The sequence below is a fragment of the Scardinius erythrophthalmus genome, assembly GCF_964197995.2.
Source record: "Scardinius erythrophthalmus genome assembly, chromosome: 10".
In the NCBI taxonomy this organism is placed as follows: domain Eukaryota; kingdom Metazoa; phylum Chordata; class Actinopteri; order Cypriniformes; family Leuciscidae; genus Scardinius; species Scardinius erythrophthalmus.
The window spans coordinates 40,670,377-40,696,100 of NC_138230.1; the positions used below are offsets into that span (position 1 = coordinate 40,670,377).

The window sequence follows — 25,724 nt, forward strand, 5'->3', positions numbered from 1 at the left end:
TGAAAATCCTGTCATCATTTACTCTTGTTGTTCCACAACCACTTTATTTTCTTCACTCCGTCAATCACAGAAAGAGATGCACACAAAAAAGTCAGGATGTTCACATTGGTCTTTTCCATAGTGAACATTAATCAATTTCTGTGATTATAGTTTTATTATAGTTGTATTAATATTTTGAATTAGCATTTTTATTTATTTTTAAAGTTTTTTTTATGTTCATTTTAGTTGAATTGTTAGTCATTTTAGTATGTGCTTTTGTCATTTTATTATTTGTTTTATTATTTTTAATATTGCTATTTAGGTTTTATTCATTTTTTTTATTTCAATTTTAGGTAAGTTGTGCCGAAACCCATTTCCTATCAACTTCATTTCCTTGCGTTCGCTAACTCCTTTATACCAACAATGCACTCTGATTTCAAGAGTACATCCTATGTACACTCACTGAAGCACTATTTCCCATAATCCAACGCAAGCTGCGAGAGGGAGCAAGCGAGTTTGACCGAGAGATGAAGTTAGCATCTTTTTTATTCTTGCTTTAACATTTATTTCACACTGGTTGTAATTCTTTCCTTTTTTATCATTATTAATAATCATTATAGTGGACTGAACTGCCATGCGCTAGGAATTAGTGAACGAGTGAGTGATTTCAGACACAGCTCAAGTTTTTAGTTAGTATGTATTTATTTCCAGTTAATAATTGTAGTGTTTTAACATTTCAGTTTATGGCAACATTTCTACATTTATATTTTTATAATTCATATTTAATAATTATTATTATAAACATATTATTCATATTTATATTTTCTTTTATTTCATTTTTATTTCAATGAACAGAATTTTTTTTTGATAGTTTTAGTTAATAATAACCCTGAATCAAGGAAGAAAAAACAGGTTTGCAATGACAGGAGAATAAATGACTGAACTTTCATTTTTGAGTGAATTTTTCTTTAGAGCAGCCTTTTAAATTAAGTGATTACAGTTTGATTATATGGTATTTGTGTTAATGTGACATCTAAATGGGATTTCAGTTAAAGTAAATGTGAGTAAATACACAGCTCGGTTTGTTAATTTGGGGTTTTAATGGCTCTCATCCTGTAACGTCATGGTTTTCTTTGGTGAGTGTGTAGGCCTGTGCCATTTGCAGCAAAGCACTCTTGAAAATGGGTATTAAGGACTGTAAGGACGCTTCACATCACAACCCCCTCTTGCAGGTACAGGATGATGGCAAAGCAGAAGCGTGTGCAATCCTGATATACATATGAGCAAAGCATTAGCATGTGGTGGCAGAACTCACAGTTCCTCATTAAATATTTGTTTTTGTTGTTTTATACTGTGTTTGGTCTCATTTTACAGCTCATTTACTCATTACTTTTATTGTAACTCTAAACCTCTAAAGTAGTTATCCACTTTCTGCTAATGAAAAGCGACTATGACTTACTTAATGGTGCACAATAGTGTTAGAAGAACATTTTGTTTCTGTATGTCCAGCAAGTAGAATTTCAAAGGAAAGCTTTTTCCTTTAAACAAGACATTTTTCAGAATAATTGGTTGAAAAACCCAGTTCCAACACTACATATGCACATTTCTGAATCTGAAATCAAAGCATTCAAAGCATATTATTAAACTTCTGTTCATTTTGTTTGTTAAATAAATAAGTACTGGCAGTATTTTACTGGAGTCTGGACACCGTATTCTTTTGAGGAATAACTTCAGTCCTATTACTTTCATTCGGGCAGGATGAGTCTAGGGCCGTTTACACCTGATATTAAGATGTTTTGGTCGATCGGATCACATGTAGACGAGGAAGACATTCCTGTTTACATCTGGTGTTTTAATCCATCTCTTTTGCCCACTTTCAACCACTTCTGTCCTAATTTCTTCGAGGGGGAGGTTATTGTGCAATATACATATGAATGCGCCCAGGGACGATGGAAAAGGGTCTTTCGCGGCTGTTTGAACACATTCGACCACATGAGCGTTTACACTACGAAAGCAATCTGGTCGATTGTGCTTTCGACTACCTCTGGAAGTGGTCGAAAATGGACAAGCTCAAAACGTTTTAGACCCCATTTATTTTATTTAGCGTCGTCCACTTGTGACCCAATCGACCAAAACTCATCTTAATACCAGGTGTAAACGGCCATTTTTAGATCTGTAGATTGTTTGCATTGTTCCAAAACAGGGACTTAATTTGTTACAATGTTGCATTTTCTTCTTGGTTTGGTTCACTTTCACAAGGCAACATTTCAAAGCGTACCAAAATGTGTTTATGCAAGTCACATGTGAGTAAAGCTGTCCTCTTATTGGCCATATTATGAATATATTGATACCGCTTGCTCCGTTGGGTCGGATTGCTTTCTCGCCTCAACCGAACCACGAGTTTGTTTTAAAACGGCCTAAATGTTTGTTGTTGTTCCTGCAGGAGACTGGAGGGGAGAGCGCAGGTCCTCATGTTTCTCCTGAGGAAAGGAAGGAGAAGGTTCCCAGTCCTCATCTCAGTCAGCTGGTGATCCTGACGGCCAGTGAAACGCTCTATGGTTTGGCTGAGAGAGTCGTCGCCACTGAATCACTGTAAGCTACTGTAAACCGACTTACTTAAAGACAGTTCCACATAATATGAAAGTTGTTTTTATCATTTTATTTACTCACCCTTTATCTGGGTGCAAAATATGTTCAGTAGTGGCCAACAGTTAAAAAATTGACATCTTCACCCTTTCTTCAAATATTATTAAGAATGTCTTTCAAAAGATTTTGTAAGCATGTTGCGTAGTTGTTTTGATTGTGATAATGCAATGAAACATGGCATAATTTTTGGCCAGGCTGTCATGAAAAGAAATTATGAACACCTGCCAAAATGAGAGAACTAACAAAATATGAATAACTGATTATCTTGTAGTCAGTGTAGGCTTTTTCCTGTGAGCTGCTTTTTTTCTATGTATTTTTTTTTATTAGTAAAATAAAACCTGTAGTTGTAATTTGCCTTAATTTGCCTTAAAATTTTGTCAGATAACTAACTTAAGCAGGTTTAGTGTTTTGTTCTTCTCTAATATTTAAAATATTTTAAAAAATATATAAATATTTTCCTCATAATGGTTTAATTGAACTTGTTGGGTCATTAAAAACAAATATCCCTTCTGGACATCACTTTTGGCCAATGCTATATGTATATAATTTATACACACAGCATTTATTTATAATAATTAATTAATTATATGTTATTTTACTAATTGAGATTTTAATGTTTTTGAAATAGGTTTATTTTACTGCATTTGAGAACCAATTTCTTCTTCAAAAATAAATTTTAATGCATTTAAAAAGAGAAACCATCCAGACGGTATCAGCTCCATATATCCAGCTGTATGTGTGATTTCTCTGTAGCAGAAGCACACAAATGAACACATTTACATAAAAAATCAAGCTTATTGTTGCTAGGTGTTGAATGTCTAACCTCAGCAACCTCCTTTCAACCAAGCCTGTCTAACCAATCAGTCATATCACTGTGGTTGTTATCTAATCAGCGAACCCCATTAAGCCTTGCTCTCCCTGCGGATGAGCCTGCAGGAGTGGGCTGAACCAGCTTTGGCAACAGAAAGGGTGTTCATTTCATTAAGTGATGTGACACCGCAGGGGCTGAGGAGTGCTACTGTACCTGAATCTCCTCCATTATTCCAGAGAACAAGTCGTCAGGCCTTCAAACCACGTTTTATCTTCCAGTCCTCCTATTCTGACCTTTTTCCCGTTCGACCGACTGTTCAGCGAGATGTTAAGCCTTCATGAAACTGTAGGGAATACTCCCTTGCAAATTCACAGAGTGAGTTTGATCCTCCCTATAGTTGCTTTAGATGCATCCAGATGGCGTTCGATTTGTGCCAAGCGTTGTGCTGGAGAACGTTTTCAAAGTCTTAGACTGAAGACGGATCAGTAGATCCAGAGGCTAAGCCTGGAAAAAAGTTCTTCTTGGGAAGGAATGGCTGTCTGCTTCCTCCTGATGCACAACCACTCAACCACATTGAGTCAACAAAGCGGTAAAGATCTGGGCTCTCCTTGTGGAGCATGTTCATGCTCAGAATGCACTACACTCAAAAACACCTCTTTTTGAGAAGGTTAGTGGCAGTGCAACCTCTTATTTGCGCCCCATCCTGCTTAATGGAATAATCTATGAAGGTTTCAGAGTCTGAGCAGAGAGCAGGCATGAGGGTGTGAAAGATAAGCGACAAAACTGTATGGGTGCTGTATTTATACAAGCGTAACTATACGAATCTTCTATTATACCCTATTCCATCGACACCACATGTATGGTCAGACGAGACCTTCTTTCCCATTCCAAATCAGATATTCTCATTATTAAATGTATAACAATGGGACAAAAACAAGCGACCACTTACTCAATTAAAAATCAAGCTCTGGTTCTTTGGCCTTTTAGCTCTCACATAAATGCTACATATTCTGATGTCATTTGTTTCCACTGTGATCATGATGCACTTGATTCACTGATTACCTGCACATTTATTTTGCCTGTTCTAGTTGGAAAATATTGTTGCTGGCTAATCAGCACACAGTGATAAGGTTTTTTTATTGTTGTTGTGGACAGTAGTTGAGATTTTACACTTTTCAGTCAATAGTGTCTCTGTAGTATAGTGTCTATATATATTTACTTTAATTTTGCAAGGCACATTAAATTGACCAAAATTGACATTATAACATTGTAAATGTCATTTCTGTTCATCAGAGAATCCTGACAAAAAAATGTATTAAGGCTTCCATAAAAATATTAAAAAGCACAACTGTTTACAACATTAATAATAATAATAATAATAATAATAATAAATGTTTCTTGAACAGCAAATCAGCATATTAGAATTATTTCTGAAGGATCATGTGACACTGAAGACTGGAATAGGAATAAGCTTTGCCATCACAGGAATAAAACATAAACATAAATCACAGGAATAAAACATTACATAAACTAGAAAACAGTTGTAATTGTAACAAATTGTAATATTTAGAGTAAGCGTTAGTGAATTGTTTTACTCTGTTTTGTTTTTATTTGATTAAATAAATGCAGCCTTAGTGAACATAAGAGACTTTTTTCATAAAGATTAGAAATATTTCACCAACTCTAAACTTTTAAACGATAATACACTGAAAATCTACATTTTGGCAGATATTTTAAGTTTCTAAAAGGAAATATATTTGTCATTAAATGTTTTCTCAAAAAACTTATTCTGCATAACAATATTCAGTAGCTCACAGAAAACCGAATTCTTCAACACATAGCTTTTCATGTTCTGCTTTCACATCAACTCTAGTGTTCATTAGGTGTTATATGCAAATATTTGGACTCTTATTGCTCATTGAACTCTTATCTCTGTATGTGGGCTGTCATTAGCATAAATTACCTGGCGGTGTTTGGTGAGCAGTGACTCTTTATGAAGGTCCCGGTTGTACACAGCCATTGGCAGCGTTAGGAATCAATGATTTATAATTACCTCTTCTCTCAGTTAATTCTTTGCCTGCAGAATTTTGTTTTGATTCCTGGATGCAGTTGATTTGCTCAGACAACATACATTAATTTTATGACTGTGTTAGCCATCTTGTTTTTCAATTTTAGGTTGTAAGACAAAACATCAGAAAAACTATTAATTCAGCAGTTCGAAAATTATGCTAACAAATGGTAATTTCCGATCTCATTACATTGCCTATAAAAAGTATCCACCCCATGGATTTTTTTTGTGTGTTTTTGGGGTTTTAAAGCACTGAATCACAGTGAACTTAATTTGACTTTTGCACCAATTAACACAAAAACACTCTCTAATGTCAGATATCGACAGTTATACAAATAAAAATTTTACCTATGGATTGTTTTAGTTTTGAGTGGTTGTTTGTTTTCTTTTGAAATAACACCTTAGGTGAAGTTTTTTAGTAACATTTTGTTGTTATGTATCTCTCTTTAAAGGGGGGGTGAAATGCTCATTTCCTGTTAATCTTGAGTACCTATAGAGTAGTATTGCATCCTTCATATCTCCAAAAAGTCTTTAGTTTTATTATATTATATTAAGAAAGATAGGATGTACCGAGTCTTTCCGGAAAAAACCAAGCGGCTGGAGGCGGGCCGTGTGGGCGAAGCTAAAGCTGTGCTAACGCGCCGAGCTAGTAACAACACACAGAGACAATAGATTAGAAGCAGTTTTACTCACCGAACCTTTATCATTGTGACTGCTCGATCCTTAAGCATTAGACGATCTGGGCTTTGTTTATAAAACAATCATCGTCGAAATGCAGGGAACAAACAGTCTTACACAACTCCGTTTATGCTCAGGAAAACAAACTCCATCCACTGGTGCCTTAACGCTGGGTTCTTTGGGAATCTGTGCAGGGTTGTCTTGCCCTGGCAACCAAAAACACACTTCTTTGGTGACATTGGCTTCCCAAAAGCTGGGCAGGGCGCTTCGATGGCGAACTGCTTTCGCTCTCTTTCTCTGGTCTACGTGTGCGCACGCGCCCGCGATCTTACCGGAGAAGTGCCCTTAGGACCCATATAAGGAAATTCCGTTACATCTGACGTCACACATACCCATTCTCGAAAAAAACTTTCCGAAACTTGTGAAAAACCGGAAAGACAATTTTTGGCACAGAAGTACTCCTTCAAACGTGCAATTTAATTTTTTAAACTTTGTCCATGTTTAGCATGGGAATCCAACTCTTTACCAGTGTAAAAAACTCAGTATGCATGAAATAGCATTTCACCCCCCCTTTAATGTGTTTAATGCTTTGGATATGGACAAAGACAAATTTCAACTGCGTTGCGTAGCCAGTGTTATTTAATTGATTGTAGAAATCTACATAAATACTGACTTGATGGGGAGAAAACTTACTTTGTGTTTAATAACTATTAAATAAAATAATAATTTTGACTTAATTTTTTCTTCTTCTGTATATCAGTCTCAAATAATCTGAGGTTCAATGTTGTGATTTAAAAAAGACAGTGAATTATTTTTATAGTAACTGTAGCTCTTAATATAGAAGCCCTTATATTTAGCTCTCACGTCAGTAGGCCTTGTCTGAAAAAAAAATGAAAGCAGGAAAATGTAAGCTTGAAAAATGTAAGCATTGAACTTCCTAGTCACTTCACACCTTTTTTTTTTTTTCACCACTGTAACTAGTTTTCAGCACAGCCAGTTCCCTGCGGGTAATGTCATATAGTGATTGTTTTGCTGGAAACCTGCAGAAAGCGCTCTCTGATTTTGGCCTTTTCTTCCCTTCAGAGTTTTTCTGGCGGAGCAGTTTGAGTTCCTTCAGCCTCATCTCGACACCATGATGCCTTCAGCCAAGAAGCCCTTCCTCCAGCAGTTCTACTCACAGGTCTGTTTATGGCCCTGACCTTTCCACTCTCTCCTTTTCAGAGTCTTTTCAATCTCCCTCCTGTCTGATGCAGGATCCTCTAGAGTCTTTAAAATGTGTAACTTCTGTTATAAGACACAAAATGACTATTGATGAGCTCTGCTGTCTGTGTGATCGGACGGTGTGGAGTGTTTGACATAAATCACCCAGCAATGGGCTATAACAATATTAGGTGATATGAAGTGTAATATACTACAGTGCTTTGTAGAAGTTTATTCAATTTGTGCTCTGTATGTTAACCTTTAAAACTCTATTTCTGTTTTATTAATTTTTTTCATACATTTTCCACATCTTGCTGGATGAACATTTTACCAGTTTTTTATTTCCTTTATTGTTATTCTTTATTCTTCTAAATATATGCATATTTAATTTAAATGTACATTTTGTATCTTTACATCCACATATGATTTAGTTTTCTTAATTTACATGCACTGTAAAAAAGTACATGATCAATAAATCATGACAACGTTTACTTTAACTCATCAAAATAAATTAATTTCAATTAATGCAAGTTTCAACTAAGCAAGATTTTTTTTAAATGAGACTTAATTTAAAGCAGTAACTGAACTTCATTTTTGAGTTGAATTGGGGGAAATTGATTTCCATTTTAGAGCATAATATATGTCCTTTTTATGAAGGTCCTTATTATTCATTGCTTAGAACTGAAAGTATCATTAAGAAGTAAAGCTGTACAATAGAACATTTGGGGATTCTATGGTTTCTTTATCACTAAATACTTTTGTTCTGAGTACATAGCAATTCATGTACAGCAACTACTTAATGTCTTTGGATCTTGGATGTTTGACTAATACTAATCTGTTTTCCACACTTTGACTGTATAGGTGCTCTTTATTTTGACCTTTCCTATGCTCTTTTCTCTATAGACTGTATCTACAGCCAGCGAGCTCCGCAAACCCATTTACTGGATTGTGGCGGCCAAAGCCATAGATTACGAACAGATGCTGTTACTGATGGCTGGAGTGAAATGGGACATTAAAGAGATAATGTCACAGCACAACATCTATGTGGATGTCCTTTTAAAGGTAATGTGTTTTTGAGGTCGTGCAGTGGGTTTTATGTGCAAGAATAATGTGTGGCCTCCTCCTCTCTGTTCATTTTCACACTAGAGGAGAACACACTTAGACGTGCATCAGTAAAGATCAGCCAACCGTTTCTCCACTCATATTCTTGGCTTCCTTAGTCAATTACAGCACGGTTTGTTTAGTTTTAAGGAAACTGTCATGCACAGTGACAGAGCCTTGCTGACATGTCCTATCCACTCATCTGCTGTACTCACCTGACAGGACACTCGATGATCGAAATGTGTGGTGTCAGAATGTGTGTTTCAGAAGGTTATCCAGAGGTCTAAAGTTAAGGTTGACATGCTGCGTTTAACTGAGAGAGACAGGCGACGACTCAAACACTGTACAAACACTCACTCAAGTGACGGATGTGATTATGGGTTGACTTTACTGATGAGGTGAGGGAATATCAGCTCCTGGGTGCTACAGTCTGGTCTATTTCTAAAGTAACAGATTACATTATTGCATTACTCATAAAAAATAATGAGTTATATTGATACTATTCACATAAAGTAATGTGTGGTATTAATAATAGATGTTGCATTGCTTCAGTTATTCACTGCATTATGATGTTAATTTAATATTTTCTATATTTTAATTATTATGAATTGTACAAAATTACACACACACATACACACTACTGTTCAAAATATTTGGGGTCAGTGAGTTTTTTCAGCAGCAAATCAGCATATTAGAATCATTTCTGAAGGATCATGTGACACTGAAGACTGGAGTAATGATGCTGAAAATTCAGCTTTGATCACAGGAATACATTACATTTTAAATATATTTGAACAGACAAGTTATTTTAAAGTGTAATATTTCACAATATTAATGTTCTTACTGAATGTAGAGACTCAAAAACAAATCTTATCGACCCAAAACTTTTGAATGGTAATTTATATACGTTATATCCATCCATCCATCGTCTTCCGCTTATCCTGGGCCGGGTCACGAGTCTAAGCAGAGACGCCCAGACTTCCCTCTCCCTAGACACTTCCTCCGGCTCTTCCGGGGGAATACCGAGGCATTCCCATGGCCAGCCGGGAGCGTGTCCTAGGTCTTCCCTGGGGTCTCCTCCCTTTGGGACTCGCCCAGAACACCTCCTTGGGAAGGCGTCCAGGAGGCATCCGGAACAGATGCCCGAGCCACCTCAGCTGACACCTCTCGATGTGGAGGAGCAGCGGCTCTACTCTGAGCTCCTCCCGAGTGACCGAGCTCCTCACCCTATCTCTAAGGGAGCGCCCAGCCACCCCGCGGAGAAAGCTCATTTTGGCCGCCTGTATTCGGGATCTTGTCCTTTCAGTCATGACCCACAGCTTATGTCCATAGGTGAGAGTAGGAACGTATATCGACCGGTAAATTGAAAGCTTTGCCTTGCAGCTCAGCTCCTTCTTCACCACGACAGGCCGGTACATCGACCGCGTTGCTGCAGAAGCTGCACCAATCCGTCTGGCAATCTCCCGTTTCATCCTTCTCTCACTCGTGAACAAGACCCCAAGATGCTTGAACTTCTCCACCAACCTGAAGCGGGCAAGCCACCCTTTTCCAACAGAGAACCATGGCCTCAGACTTGGAGGTGCTGATTCTCATCCCAGCCGCTTCACACTTGGCTGCAAACCGTCCCAGCGCATGCTGAAGGTCCTGGTCTGATGAGGCCAGCACGACAACATCATCCGCAAAAAGCAGAGATGAAATCGTGTGGTCCCCAAACCTGACACCCTCCGGCCCTTGACTGCGCCTCGAAATTCTGTCCATAAAAATTATAAACTGAACCGGTGACAAAGGGTAGCCTTGCCGGAGTCCAACATGCACCAGGAACAAGTCTGACTTACTGCCGGCAATGCGAGCCAAGCTCCTGCTTCGGTCGTACATGGACCGGACAGCCCTTACTCCCAGAGCACCCTCCACAGGACGCCGTGAGGGACACAGTCGAATGCCTTCTCCAAATCCACAAAGCACACGTGGATTGGTTGGGCAAACTCCCATTAACCCTCCAGCACCTCCCCTGCCTCGGATCCAACTCACCACCAGGTGGTGATCAGTTGACAGCTCTGCCCCTCTCTTCACCCGAGTGTCTAAGACATACGGCCTGAGGTCGGATGAAACGACCACAAAGTCGATCATCGACCTCTGGCCTAGGCTGTCCTGGTGCCACGTGCATTGATGGACACCCTTATGGCGTGTTCACACCAAACGCAAATTTAATTATTTGCGTGAGTAGATTACATACAAAGTAAATGCAAAGACGCGAATAGACGCGAATTCGCGCCGGGCGTCGCGAATGACGCGAATTGGGCGACGCATTTGCCGCAAAAGCTCGATAATCGTCTCAATCGCGTCTTCCGCGCAAGTTGAAAAATTTCAACTCGAGCGGAAAATTCGCGTGAAGACTGTGAAATTCACCGAGTTGAGTGCGCCTCTGGATGGTGCTGTGAACCCAGACACGTCGGCGTTTGGCTTTCCTCCGTATTTGGGACTTCCACAACAACCACAGAGCAGAATATCATTTATTTCAGACATGACGGAAAAATTATGGCAGAAAGAAATTGTGTTGTTGTTGATGATGATGACACACTCCTTTTCGCGGGATGTTTTTATTCGCGAGTGACGCGAAAAACAAGAAAAACATCCAGCGAGTAATCTAGAGCGAGTAACGCGATGCGAATATACACTTCGCGTTTATGCTTGAACAAGCTGTGACTAGCACAGAAGTCCAATAACAGAAACCGCTGAGATGAACCGTTCCTCCCAATAACGTCCCTCCAGGTGTCACTGTCGCTGCCCACGTTAGTGTTGAAGTCCCCCGGTAAAACGACAGAGTCCCCAGTCGGAGCACTTTCCAGCACCCCTCCCCGAGACTCCAAGAGGGCTGGGTACTCTGCACTGCCGTTCGGCCCGTAGGCACACACGACAGTGAGAGGCCTGTCCCCGACCCGAAGGCACAGGGAAGCGACCCTCTCCTTCACCAGGGTAAATCCAACATCAAAACCTTTCATCAAAGTTATACATGAATTTTTAACAATACCCGGTCTTGTCTTAGGACAACTTTGATGAACTTTTTTGATCCACCTCAAATGTTGACTACTGTGTGTGTGTGTGTGTGTGTGTGTGTGTGTGTGTATATATATATATATATATATATATATATATATATATATATATATATTGTATATATATATTGTATATATATATATATATATATATATATATATATATATATATATATATATATATATATACTGTATATGTATGTATGTATGGCTATTTTGACAACTTTGTTTTTATCAGTTTTTGATTTCTGAATGAATGTCACTGCTAGCACAGCAGATAAATTCTCATCAAGTGAAATCAAGTCTAAGTGTGCAGTCATGTGCGGTGGACCTCATGTTGTTGAACTCATGCCCACTCACACAGCTGCATGTTTAAAGTGAGATAATTCAGGTTAAGTGCTGCTCCTCTGGGTGATGCTGTGGAGAGGGTCTGAACTTCTGAAGGAAAGCCCAGTACAGCTGTCACTGTCACCATTTCACATGCAGCACATTACCAATGCATGGAAATGATGTGCCTATGTTAATATACTGGCCCTATTGTGACTTCTACTGAAGCAAGCAAACAAGTTGAAGCCCACAACGAGCAGGCTTGATTGATATGTTTACCCTAAGGTTGCTAGTTAGCTTTCTTCATGCAGATTTTCTCTATGCCTAATGACTCTGCCTCATGAATTCCTCTAGATTGAAAGATCACGGCTATCAATTATTTGTCAGGATCTAAATTATTTAAATGGTCAGGCTTTGGGAGTCACACTCAGAATTTGAAGGGCAAGTTTATAGAGTGGAAAAGTTATCTCATGTCTCAGTTAAGGATCACTGGACTGAGGATGTCTCATTCCTTTGCATGTCCACATCTCTTCTTTAACCTCTGCTCATTAGCCCATATGAATTTTGCATTGGGTTGGGAGCGATTTGAATGGCTGACGCATATATAAAGAGACAGGGAAAAAAAAGCTCAGAGCAGATGGGGTTTCACAATTGAATTATCTCTATGGCTTATTTGCCGAGGAAGCTCGCTGAATTCCGAAATATGCATAATCATGTGGATTTACATAAGTTTCTGATCTGAGCTGCAAAGTGTTAGTGGGGAATGTAATGGAGCTTGGCTGCAAATGAAGAAAGGAGGCTCACCTTTGTGCGCCCGCTGAGTGAAGCGCTGTGCCCGTTTCTCTCTGTGCAATCGTTGTAGCCCTGCGCCAAGTCTGTTTGTTTGAAGCCAATTTGTCTGGGTTTGCCAAGATTACTGAATTAATCATGTATCTGCGGAAATACTGCAGTGACTCACGTTGACTCTTGCTTTATTTAAAATAACCATGAAAATGAAGTCCAGGTGCCCGGGCACATAAAGGACATTTGCTTATATATATAAATAAATGGTATAATTACTTGCCTGCATTATAGAGCAGAAGTGCACTGTTATTTGTCTTTAGCTGTGTACTGTGTGAACCGATTCTTATTTCTCTAGGGTAACAGTAAGCGGTTCCTTTTTCTACTTAAAGGGATAGTTCAACCAATAATGAAAGTTCTATCATCATTTACATGTCATTCTCAACCTGTATGACTTCTGTGGAATACAAAAGAAGATATGTTTTTCTCCATACAATGAAAGTCAAAGAGTACATTGAACCCTTTAGACTTTAATTGTATGGACAAAAAAAAATCAAAATATCTTCTTTCTTTTTTTTTTTGCATGTTCCTCTGAATAAAGAAAGTTATTCAGTTTTGGAATGACGAAGAATTCTATTTTGCAGAATGTTGCAGAATAATGTAGAATATTCCTGCATCATATTTTTTTATAAACCAGAAAAGGTTTGATATTCAGAATATTTGAAGGACACAAAAAATAACTTTTTCTCCTTCTAGAGCTTAACACAATTTTCCCCCAAGTATATGACAGTTACCAGTTTTTATAATAATTTACTTGATTTTTATAAATAGACAATTTATGTATGAGACTCATTTTTACACCTGGATGCTTTTTCTGTGAAAAAATAAATAAATAAATAAATAATAATAACAATAATGCTTAAAACACAAAAAAATAAAATAAAATAAAGAAGCCGTTTTAAACATAAAAATCACTTCTCTAATGTGATCTCTTAATCACAATAATATGTATATGATAGGCCCTTTCTAACTATATGGTCATGTGACAAAAGCGATGCTGTTTGCTTAGGCCGGCTACACACTAGCTGCGTGGCGTGTCTGTTTTTATTTCGGCTCCCATGTTAACAGAGGTTGCGCGCGGAAAACACGTGCATGCTAGAAATCGAACCGACGCCTATTTTTCATGCGACATGCAAGTCACGTGTTGGAAGCGTTTCCAGGCAAAATAGAATAGGAAAATATGTTTACATGACACGAATACATATTAATAAATTACATTTTGATGTTTGAAAGTCTCTAGGTTTTGACATAAATGCACATATAAATGTAATGTAAAATAATAATTATCGATTTTCAAATATTGCACCTGTCAATACAGAACGAAATATTCTGTAGCCTATTTTGCCGTCAATACTGCCAACTTTGTCTTTGCTGCTATGTATTTATTTTTAACATGAATATAGGCCTTCCACAACTCTCTCCCCATATGTCGAATATATCACCAATGAGGCTTATCATATGTTACCTAGCAGCAGCAGCGCTGCGTCAGACACGTTTCTGGTGTGCAAAGACATGGAAACCCCACGCTCACGCCACACAGCCAAGTGTGTCGCCGGCCTTAGATTAAGTAGGGCAGACAGCTTACCCATTGACTTCTTTTACCCATCTCATCCTTATAGATAATGTTGGAAAAGAGGCCAAGAGGTTAATTAAGAACACATTTCAGAACCCGTTCCAAAGCTCGCACAAAGTCTGAAGGTTAAATGAGATTCTTTGCTTTCTTTTTTCTGTGGGTTGATTTATAAGACTGATACTGTGACCATTCAAAGCAAAACTGATGACAGCTCAGAAGTGACATTTCAGTTCTTTAGGATGTAAGTGGGTGAAAACTTTGAGTTGGATTTTCATCAAACAACACAAAGGCACACCGTAGAGCTTTTTTTTACCTAAGTTAGGTAATCAGATTACTTTTTTCAAGTCACCAGTAAAGTAACGCGTTACTTTTAAGTTTACAACAAAATATCTGATTTATTTTTTCAAATAAGTAACACCACATGCTTTGTTTCGCTGTTTATCGACTGACAGCTCTCCTATCCCCATGTTGAAAGAAACGTAAGTGCAGAGGCGTTGTGTGCGCTGTGTGAACATGATGGTTATTGTAGTTCTAGACTAAATGTAAGCAGGTATTTACTCATCTCATTTACTCACTTGCACAAAAACAGATTCAGTTTTCTTCAGAATGAATAAAAACAGTGAAATGCAATTTCACAATATTACACAAACCTGCAATAATTAAATGTTAAATAACACAAATATACTTTGTATTTCTCACTTTATGAGTGTCTTTGCTGCTGACATTTGATCCAATTCAATCACACGAATAAGCAAAAATAACTTTAGTTCAACATCACATTTGCCCTCTACTGTACAGGTGTGAATTTACCTTTTTTTTTTGTGTGTGTGTGTTTTTTGTTTTTTACAAGAAAGCACAGATCAGGTGAGAAAAAGTAATGCAAAAGTAACAATGCATTACTTTCTATAAAAAGTACCTAAATAACGTAATTAGTTTGTTAGAAATCGAAAACTGAGACTCCTTTCGGTTTGCATTGCTTTAATACTTATCAACATGACTGAGAGCAAATAATCTGATCAATGTTTGCTGTGATTAGTTTCTCAGTTTGAATTCTTAAACTGTCTCTTTTCCCGGGCCAATACATTATAATTAGATACTGAGAAACCGTAATCTTTAGACAATCACTTTTGCATTCTTTTAAAACCATATTTCTACGTTGTAAAAATGAATTCACAAGATTAAAGGTAGCATAATAACCCAGACAACTTGCACAGCAGTTTCAGTGCTCTTGGCTTTGTATCAACGTTCAAGGTGTGAGCTCACGGTACATGTGGTCCTTGGCTCTCAAATGAGCCATATGTCATTGTGTTAAGAAAGTTATGGGTGGGTTTTCCTGTCACAAGTGAAAGAGAAATGGGCTCAAGCACAGCTGAATCAACACCTCCGTGAGAAGCCGGCTTCTACAGTACAGGTTTTTGAATGTGGCACGGCTTTATCCAGACATCTGCACTGCAGGGATTTAGAGAGAGCTTCTTTGAATAACCTGAATCCTGTGGGTTTGACAACATGGCCTGCCAGGATGGCTCCAGTGAACGTTTATAGACCGCTGTTACGCTTCTCTGACTCTGTAATTCATTTACACCTTTGTTGGGATTTCTGGATTTGTGCGGCATCCTAAAATACTATTTGTAGCCTGTTCTTGACCTCTCATGCAGATGGTCCCAGCAACACCCAATAATAATGCTGATGGTTATGGTGAATTGTTAACACCAAGCACTGCACACAAGGGAGGATGCAAGACTAAATGGTTTTGGGTCAATGACAATTAAGAGTGTACACAAAAAATAACAATCTTTTAACAATTTAGTTTAAAACACATATGCCAAGCTCTTGGAAATGTACCATTCATAATGGTTTGAAAAACGTTCATGCCGTTTTCAAGAAGTGTTTCAATTCAGTGTGCCGTGGTGAAACCAAGTACAACAATAATATACTGTATTTTCTTTGTTGGGTGTACTGAAACATTATGTTGTAAAATATATTTCTAAAGTTAAAAAAAGGGGAGGGGGGGGTATTTTTCACAAATATTGTGAATTATTAAATGATTTACATTTTTGAGGACAGTTTTATAACCTTGACTTTTTTTTACTAAATGCCGCTCAAAAAAAAAAAAAATCAAAATGAATTTTAATTCCAAAATTAAAAACATGCTCATGTATGAATTGCGTTTTTATTATTATTATTATTATTATTATTATTATCCAATATTTATTTATTTTACTTTGTAAGCTCTTTAAATTAATAGATCCAGACAAAAAATGAGTGTCTTGACTTTTGACCTTTTATGTCATAAATTGTTTTCTGCAGGAGTTTGAGAAGTTCAACCAAAGAATGGGAGATGTGTCGAAAATAGTTCGGATTCCTCTGCCTGTGTCCAATGTCTTATGGGAGCACTGCATCCGTCTGGCCAACAGGACATTAGTGGAGGGGTAAGTGACCCACCGAGCTCAACCAAATGTGTGTGGATGTATATGAGACCACCTGCTCTCAGATAAATCTCCTACCACAGACTGTTTTCATTGGAAATACCGGACATTACAAACTACTCAAGCCTTAACCCAAACAAAGAAAATAGTATTTACCTCTCAGCTTCTCCTCAAGCATTTGCCTATATTAGACTCGGTCCATGTTGCCACAGAGTTTTCCAGTCCCTCTTACTGTACGCCAGAGTATGGCATTGCCACCATTTTGCTTGGTATTATTGGTATCGGCTGTATTTGGTAAACGCCAAACATAGCACTTCGCTTTCAGGCCAAAGAGCTCAAGTTTAGTCTCATCAGACCACAAAATATCCTTCCAAAATTGTTCATGTTTTGTCACATGGTTTCCAGCTAATTCCAGGCATGACTTCATGTTGGCTTGTCTCAAAAGTGACTTTCTTCTTGCTAGTCTCCCAAAGAGGCATCAGATGTCAAGTGCTGATGTCTAGACAGTTTTCCCAGTTTTTCCCCTGGAATTCCATATAGTATCTGGCATCGCGTTCATTTTTCTTACAGATGCCCGGTTGCTTGGTTTTATAAGATGGATTGACCTCAAAAGTGTTTGGGTTATGCCACGCTCTTTCCGTTTTGCTTTAATGGATGTTGAAGGTTAAAAGCTTCGCCAATCTTTTCACTTTCGTCCTAACAACTTCTTCTTGAAGTTCCTCAGGCAGATCTAAATTGATTAAATCTGCTCACAAAGTCAGTGATATTTACGGTACAAGCAAGCACAAGTGGATTTAGACATGAGCATAAAGCCTGCTACACTGATCGCTAGATAATTGAATGTCTCAACCAATATAATAACAGAGAGGATGAGTCCTAATCAATAAAATTGATTAATTTTCAACAGCCATTACTCCAATCTTCAGTCACATGATCCTTCAGAAATCATTCTAATATGCTGTTTTGCTGCTTAAGAAACATGTATTATTATTATCGATGTTGAAAACAGCTGCTGAATCTTTTTTGTGGAAACAGTGATAGATTTTTTCAGGATTCTGCGATGAATAGAAAGCTTAAAAGAACAGCATTTATTAAAAAAAAAAAAAAAAATTTCATTTCATTTCATTTAATTTTACTGACCGCAAACTTTGAAGCGGTAGAACATTTACAGTATATGCTTAAAACATGGCAACAAAAGCATTTTATCCTGTCATGAAAGCAGACTTGTTTGATTTTCTAGGACTTCCTCCAACAATATGTTTACTTTTAAAGCAAATATCTGATAACACAAAAGGCAAATGTACTGGCCAGATGCTTTTAATCCACAGCCATATGTACAAAAACACCAAACCTGAGTGAAAGCTTTAGCTTCTCTCCTTCTTCATTCCTCTACTTAACTCATGGGGTGTTTTTACTGGCAAGAGGAGCTTTTTGGCCTTTTCGGTGATGGTGTGGCTGGCAGTGATTCTCTTGGGGATGCAAAGCAAACCCTTTATCACTCGGGTTTCGGGGGAGTGTGCAGTCTTTTGCTGCGTGCTGATGTTATTTGATTTAAAAGCAAGAAACACTAAGATTTTCAGCTGCATCATCGATCTTGTGTTTGGATCAACTCTCATCATGTATTAATGTGAAGGAGTGTTTTTCTCTGTTTTTGCCTTCTTCCTGAGACATTCTCATACTGTAGATATTGTAAAAATGCATTAGTTCTGTGAGGATTCATCTAATGTCTGTAATGACTTTGTGCTGTGAGCAGAACGGCTTTGTTGCTCTCAAGTAACTGCATATATAAGTCCATCAGTGTTTGATTTTCTTCATATTTATTTTTCCTCCTTGTTTCCTCCTCTTCCACCATCCTTCTTTGCACCCATCTGCTTGTCATTAGTCAAGAGCTGGATTATTGAAAATGAACATCAGGGATTTTTGTGTGGCACGGTGACAAGCAACTTAGAAGCCATGTCTTCTCCAGAGACTGTTGTCAACCTGTCTTCCAACACTCTCTCCTTACCCCAGTATATTATCTTCGGTGTGCCGGCAATCTTGCAGCTCACAGACTTGCAGAAGCGCTTTTGTACTCGTCACCTCTTCAGCGTAATGGAGATTTGCTGGAAGCTTTTTTGACACAACTTGACAGACACCTCTTGACTTCAGAGAGGTTATTCATGGTATATCTTCAAGCTTCACTGTAGATGTCAGGATGTAGCTGCATGTGAGATGATGATGTATGAGAATAATGCATTTTTCATGCCATTTAATCCATTGATTATTCATTTCTATAGCTCAAGGCAGCATAAAGAAGGAACCGCTCACCGTCGAGATGAGCATGCTTTTGTTAAACAGCTGAAAAGCCTAGTGCAAGTGCAAGAGAGAGTGCACAACAACAGCACAGATGGACATTTGTGGAATGACAATATGTTCCCAGAATATGAAGAACTCTAGAGAATCTTCTACTAAAACATCATTCCTGTAATGTTCAATCCCACCAGGGCCACCGCTAGCCAAACAAGTGCCTTGCTGTTTAGTGCCCCCCTTGATAGTTGGTCCCCTACGCGGTCTGCATACTTGACATTGACAGAACGGTGCGTTGGTCTCAAACTCCCTGCGGACCTGAAGCTATTGAGCTGGATGAGCAACCTTTATGGTAGAGATGCACCGTTGTTAAAGGATTAGTTGCCTTCAGAATTAAAATTCCCTGATAATTTACTCACCCCCACGTCAGCCAAGATGTTCATGTCTTTCTTTCTTCAGTCAAAAAGAAATTAACGTTTTTGTGGAAAACATTCCAGGATTTTTCTCCATTTAGTGGACTTAAATGGGGTCCAACGGTTTGATGGTCCTAATTGCAGTTTCAATGCAGCTTCAAAGGCTCTACACGATCCCAGACGAAGAAGAAGGGTCTTATCTAGCAAAACCATCTGTCATTTTCTAAAAATAAATAAACATTTATATACTTTTTAACCACTAATGCTCATCTTGCACTAGCTCTGCAATGCGCCATACATTACATAATCACTTTGAAAGGTCACAACATCCGTAGGCGGAAGTACCGACCTAGTGTTAACTCAGTGCAAAGACGAAGTCAACGCCCTTACAAAAATATAAAATAAATTAAAAGGTAAAACAACGATGTCAGAGGATTTTGAAGTTGGAGGTGAAAATGAGAGGGAGTTTTTCGCCCTACCGTACCTTTTTGAACCGGAACACGCGTGACCTTTCAACGTGATTTCTTAATGCGTGGCGCATCGCAGAGCTGGTGGATTATATATTCTGTCAATTAACCAATCAGATATTAGGGTTAGGTTTAGGGTTTCAGTGACATCAACCTCTCATTTTCCTCTGAATGTAGAGGTAGGTTAGGAATATGGCTGTGGCTGTTTAAAACAGTGGATCTCAACCTTTTTGACTTCAGGGCCTCCCATTGCATACATTTCACAATTTCTACCCGATACATTTTTTTAGAGCTTGGCATGAATAGAAAGATGTATATAAGTTATAAACAAATAACCAAATGACAAATTATCCCTTTTTTCTCTTTTTGTTGTTGTTTTAGCTTATTTTAATGCTTGTTTTGTCTTATTTTAAATAATTTGGAGTCATCTTTAAATATTTAAATAATTTGTAGCCCCCTTGGAAGTTTGTTGAGGCCCCCTGTTGGGCAGAATTCCCATCATCCTACACCTGATTAAACACTGGGATGATTCCTGAAACATCAATAATGAAACATGAACTTCTGAAAAGTCTAGTTGTGAATGAATGAACTCTACCTGACCGTCTTTGCCTCTAGTTGTAGACCTTCTGTCAGTGTGTGTGTTCACACAGCAGTCTGAGTCGACGGCGTGGGTCAGGCTGTGCCCAATCTCCTGGAAAAATATTATATTTGACAAAACCCTTATATATTTATGATATGTTTTACTGTGTTTAATGTTTTTTGACTCCTTTATAAAATAAATGAATCAGTAAATTAATTGTAAAAGCATCTATGATTGAACACGTTGTGGTATAGCGTATTAAAAATGGTTATTAAAAAAAGTATGTTATTTTGGGATTTGAATGAGACCCTTATTACTCAACTGCAACGTTCATCACCATTCTAACAAATGTTTTATTTGAAAGTTTTCTGCTTATAGTTTAGTTTCATTTATTTTCATCATTTATTTCATTTTAATCTTTGATTATTATTCTTGTTTTTTTTTACATATTTTCATATTTTCATAATTTATTCAATTTTCAGTTTGTGTGTATATATATATATAGAGAGAGAGAGAGAGAGAGAGAGAGAGAGAGAGAGAGAGAGAGAGAGAGAGCGCAGCAAATCAGCACGTCGGAATGATTTCTGAAGGATCATGTGACACTGAAGACTGGAGTAATGATGCTGAACATTCAGCTTTGATCACAGGAATAAATTACATTTTAAAATATATTAAAATAGAAAACTGTTTTTGATCCAATAAATGCAGCCTTGGTGAACATGAGACTTCTTTCAAAAACTTAAAAAAAAACATCTAACTTAAAGTAGCAATACAATTAAAGGAACACCACCGTTTTTTGAAATAGGGCTTATTCACCTTCTTTTCTTACATTTAGATAGGTGGGCAAATGCATTTTTGTCTTAGTGCATGCATTGTTTTAGTTTGACAGGGTCGGCGCTAGCTTAGCTTAGCATAATGAATGGAATCCTTTGTTGCCAGCTAGCATGTCCTGAGTAAAAGTAATATAAAAAATAAAAAAAAACACCTAATTACTTCTTGTGGCCTGCGTATTCACAACAAGTACAAATAGCGATGCAGATTAACACTAGTCGATTTCCTAGGCAGATATTGACTTGGGACTATATTGGGGTGAAGCACATGCGAAGCACTGCTACTTGGGCGCAGAGATATCACGCCCAAGTAGCAGTGCTTCGCCTGTGCTTCCCCATAATATAGTCCTTAATATATAAGTCAATATCTGCCTAGAAAATCGCCTAGTCTTAATCTGCATCGCTATTTGTACTCGTTGTGAATACGCAGGCCACAAGAAGTAATTAGGTGTTTTTTTTTATTTTGCTATCTGGCAACAAAGGATTCCATTCATTATGCTAAGCTAAGCTAGCGCCGACCCTGTCAAACTAAAACAATGCATGCACTGAGACAAAAAAGCATTTGCCCACCTATCTAAATGTAGGAAAGAAGGTGAATAAGCCCTATTTCAAAAAACGCTGGAGTGTTCCTTTAATGAAGGTAAAAAGATGAATGTGAGAGCGCCAGAATTCATCCTAGCACCATCTCTAATGGTGGCCATTATACATGAAAAAACCCTTTGCAACCAGGATGAATATTCTTTGTTTTCATCCAGCTTACTTGTCCATTTTGGCAGCTCTTTTTGCAATTCGACTCCGCCAGTGCCGTGCCGAGCCGAGTTGCATTCCAAATCAAGCAGAACGTGACAGGAAGGAGGCAGGAAAACACGGGATATATTGGCAGACTGGATATACTCAATAGGCCCGGCATTATCTTTCCCCTCACAGAAAGTAATTACACCGCTGTCAGACTAAAAGCAAACAGGGGAGTCAACAGCACTGAACTCTGCATGGCTGCAGCTACACTGTAAATCGATAGTGTTGGGATCGGGTCTGAGACCGAGACCCTCAAGCTGTACAAATGAAAAAGCGACAAACTGAACAAATGGCCCTCAGCGTTTGGTGTCACTTACCAGTCAAGGATGAGTTGACTTAATCACCATATCCCACAGTCTGTCAATATTATTGCTGAAAATAATGTATGTGGAACATCTGTTGTGTATGAACCCCTATATTTGAACATTTTCAACATAAATCCAGAAGGGCACTTAGAGAAAGAAAAGGTAATGTCAGTTATTGTAAAAAGTTACACTGCTCTCTGGAAGACTTGATTCTAATTGGTCGATCACTTCATTGTTGATTTATTTGTATATTTATTGATGTGTTCCTATTTACATTATGGTGGCCTAGCGGTTATCAAAGTTCCAGGTTCGATCAGTAGTAGGACATGAGGTTACCTGTAAATTAGAGAGTTACAAGCACCGCTGTGCTCGCTTGCGAGACTCTTAACCTTAACCTTGCTCTAGCGGACTCTCTCAACAATTAATGTAGCATAAACTGTCAAGAGTTGATGAATGTCCTGTATCTGTCTGAGCCGCACTCACCTCTGCTGTCTGTCTACCAGCTATGCTAATGTGAAGAAATGCAGTAATGAAGGACGTGCACTGATGCAGCTGGACTTCCAGCAGTTCCTGATGAAGCTGGAGAAGCTCACCGACCTCAGACCAATCCCAGACAAGGAGTTCGTAGAGACCTACATTAAAGCATACTACCTGACTGAGAACGACATGGAGCAGTTCATCAAGAACCACAGGGTAAGACAGATGACACAATGTTGGCATGTTCTTAAAATGACAGAAAAGGGTTCAGGTTTTATGAAAAGGGTTTATATTTGTACTATATCAGGAATATTTTTGCTTTAAAATTACTAAAAAGTTTTTTTTTTACCATCAAAATAAGTAAAACAAGTAAAAATCAATATCAGTATTAATAAAATCAATGTTTTATATATATATATATATATATATATATATATATATATATATACACATATATATGAATATTTTATATATAATGTATATAATTATAAATGTCTAATATATATTATATATATATAATATATATATATTTTTATATATATGTGTGTGTGTGTGTGTGTGTGTGTGTGTGTGTGTGTGTGTGTGTGTGTATGTGAGTGTATATATACTCACATACATACATACATACACACACACACACACACACACACACACACACACACACACACACACACACATACATATATATATATATATATATATATATATATATATATATATATTATATTAGCTATATATACATATATAATTTTTTTGTCAATGACAAATTATCGGAATGTGTACTGCTTTGGCTGTATTCATCTTATTTAGTTTTATATTTAATATTTACATATTTATATTTAGTACATTTTAATATTTCAAATTGAATGACAAATATTAATTCAGTTATTAAGTATTAAACGTACAGTAGTTACACTCACAGAAATGCATCTAACTTGCCAACTCTGGCACCAAATCAGAGATGCTTTTAAAACATCCTTTTTAAAACTAATATAATTGAATATCTCCATCACAGCCTGTGTGAATATTGTATATATGATGCAGCGCTAAATGATTCCCTTTTAAATGCCAGGACAAAGGCTGCCTACATTCCAAACATGTACAAGGCTAGATTTAATTTCTCATTAAAAAAAGATGTATTGCTGTGAAAGGCATCACCAGTAGAGATTCATCATGAGTTTGTTTTGTAGGAGTACTCTATGAAGCAGCTGACTAACCTGGTCACCGTCTGCCTCGGGTCCCACATCAACAAGAAAGCACGACAGAAACTCCTCGCAGCGATCGATGACATTGATCGGCCGAAAAGATAAATAAATGCCACCCAACTACCCCGCCAAAAATCTTCTCGAAAATCACAAACACCTACACTGTTACTTATCCAGTATCTATTATCGTATGCGGCCTGCACTTTGTTTGCGGTTTCTGTTTACATTTTATTAGGAATGAAAGCAGGACGTGCTCTGACTACACATGAAGCCGGCATTTAAAGGGTCGTAAAGGATAATGGGTAATGAAAGTGTTATCAGTATCACTTCACAACATGAATGAATGAATGCCTCATGCGCTATCAAACAGTAATTTAAACATAGATGTGGCAAAACAACCATATTTCCCTTTTTGAGGAATTCTTGCTGGTTCTGCAGCATGAGGCTTTTTAAAATGATACCGAGACGTCCTCTAACACACTGAGGCTCCGTCTCTGTTATTTTACTCAAAATGCACGTGCATCTCTTGTCTTGTTTTGACAGGCCACTGTCGCTCATTTTGCTAGCTGAACATCACTGCTCTCATCCTGTTACACAAACAACTCAGCTTATTTCTTAGGTATTGATTTTATAATTTATGACACTTATACCAGATCCCAGAGATGTATTAGTATTGTTGTCATGAAACACGTGTGCAAGAATGTGATTACTTGTATGTTAATAGTAATAACTGGAGGAAGAGACTCAAAAAAAAAAAAAGACCTGAAACCTTCCTGTTAGAAAGTGATAAACTATTTATTTCAGATTATGTATGTCTGAAATGCAGAAATACTGTATTTCGCTCACTGAAATGTGTTGTTTTGTTTGTGGTAACTAAATTGTGGTATAATATTCATCTGTACCAAGTTAAAGGCAAGGTTGTACAATAAATACGCTAACGTTCTTATCATGTGAATAATGATACCTCAGAATTCTGTTTCAACTGTTTTTGTGGTATGAAAATTTACCAGTTTGCGTTGAATACATTTTGATGTTCAAGTGTGCTGAATCCTCACATTAAAGGTATAGAAAAGTTTTTTTCCCTAACCCACAGTGAGCAGAAGAAGAAACCTGCCGCCACTTATAAAACCTGCTAGACTATATTTAGAGCAGCAAGTAGACACTAAATGATCAACAGTTATAGCTTATCTGCACACATTTTTATCCAGAGATTATTATTATTATTTTTTTTTATTAAGTTCTTTAACAACTTTTCACAATGACATATTACCCTTCAGGTATGTCTTTTCCCATGCGCTGTGCAGTTCACTTTAATCCTCTATAGGAAGCAAAGCTTTAGCTCTAATTAATGTTGTTCTCCTCCTCCTGTTGTGCTGCACTTTAAATACCCTGCCTGGGATGGAGAGAATGTATTGATTTGGCCATGACTCAGCGTGTGTAGGAGGCATTTTTATGGTTTTTTAATAGCCGGCAGGGGGGCCGTCTGGAAACCATTGTGTTCTAAAACATCAGAGGACCACCTGAGAGAACATCCTCTCTCACACCTTCATAACCGTGAACAGCAGTTTATCATTCACTGAAGTATGGAGATACAGCGCCGGAGAATTTCTCCCGTCAACCGCAAAAACAATTATTGCGTAGTGCATTTATAAAGTCAAATTGCA

General features: G+C 37.7%; 1 protein-coding gene across 2 annotated transcripts in view; it reads left to right on the top strand.

The window, feature by feature from the left end:
* vps50 (VPS50 subunit of EARP/GARPII complex) overlaps positions 1-25,029 on the top strand; it is a 140,988-nt gene extending 115,959 nt beyond the window's left edge. For both annotated transcript variants that reach the window (XM_081376096.1, XM_081376097.1), the window contains 6 exons: positions 2,423-2,571; positions 7,266-7,362; positions 8,286-8,444; positions 16,584-16,705; positions 22,882-23,071; positions 24,046-25,029. In XM_081376096.1, coding sequence (XP_081232222.1) covers positions 2,423-2,571; positions 7,266-7,362; positions 8,286-8,444; positions 16,584-16,705; positions 22,882-23,071; positions 24,046-24,165 — 837 coding nt within the window. In that variant the 3' untranslated portion in view covers positions 24,166-25,029. The remainder of the gene's footprint in view (positions 1-2,422; positions 2,572-7,265; positions 7,363-8,285; positions 8,445-16,583; positions 16,706-22,881; positions 23,072-24,045) is intronic.
* The last annotated feature ends 695 nt before the right edge of the window (positions 25,030-25,724 follow it).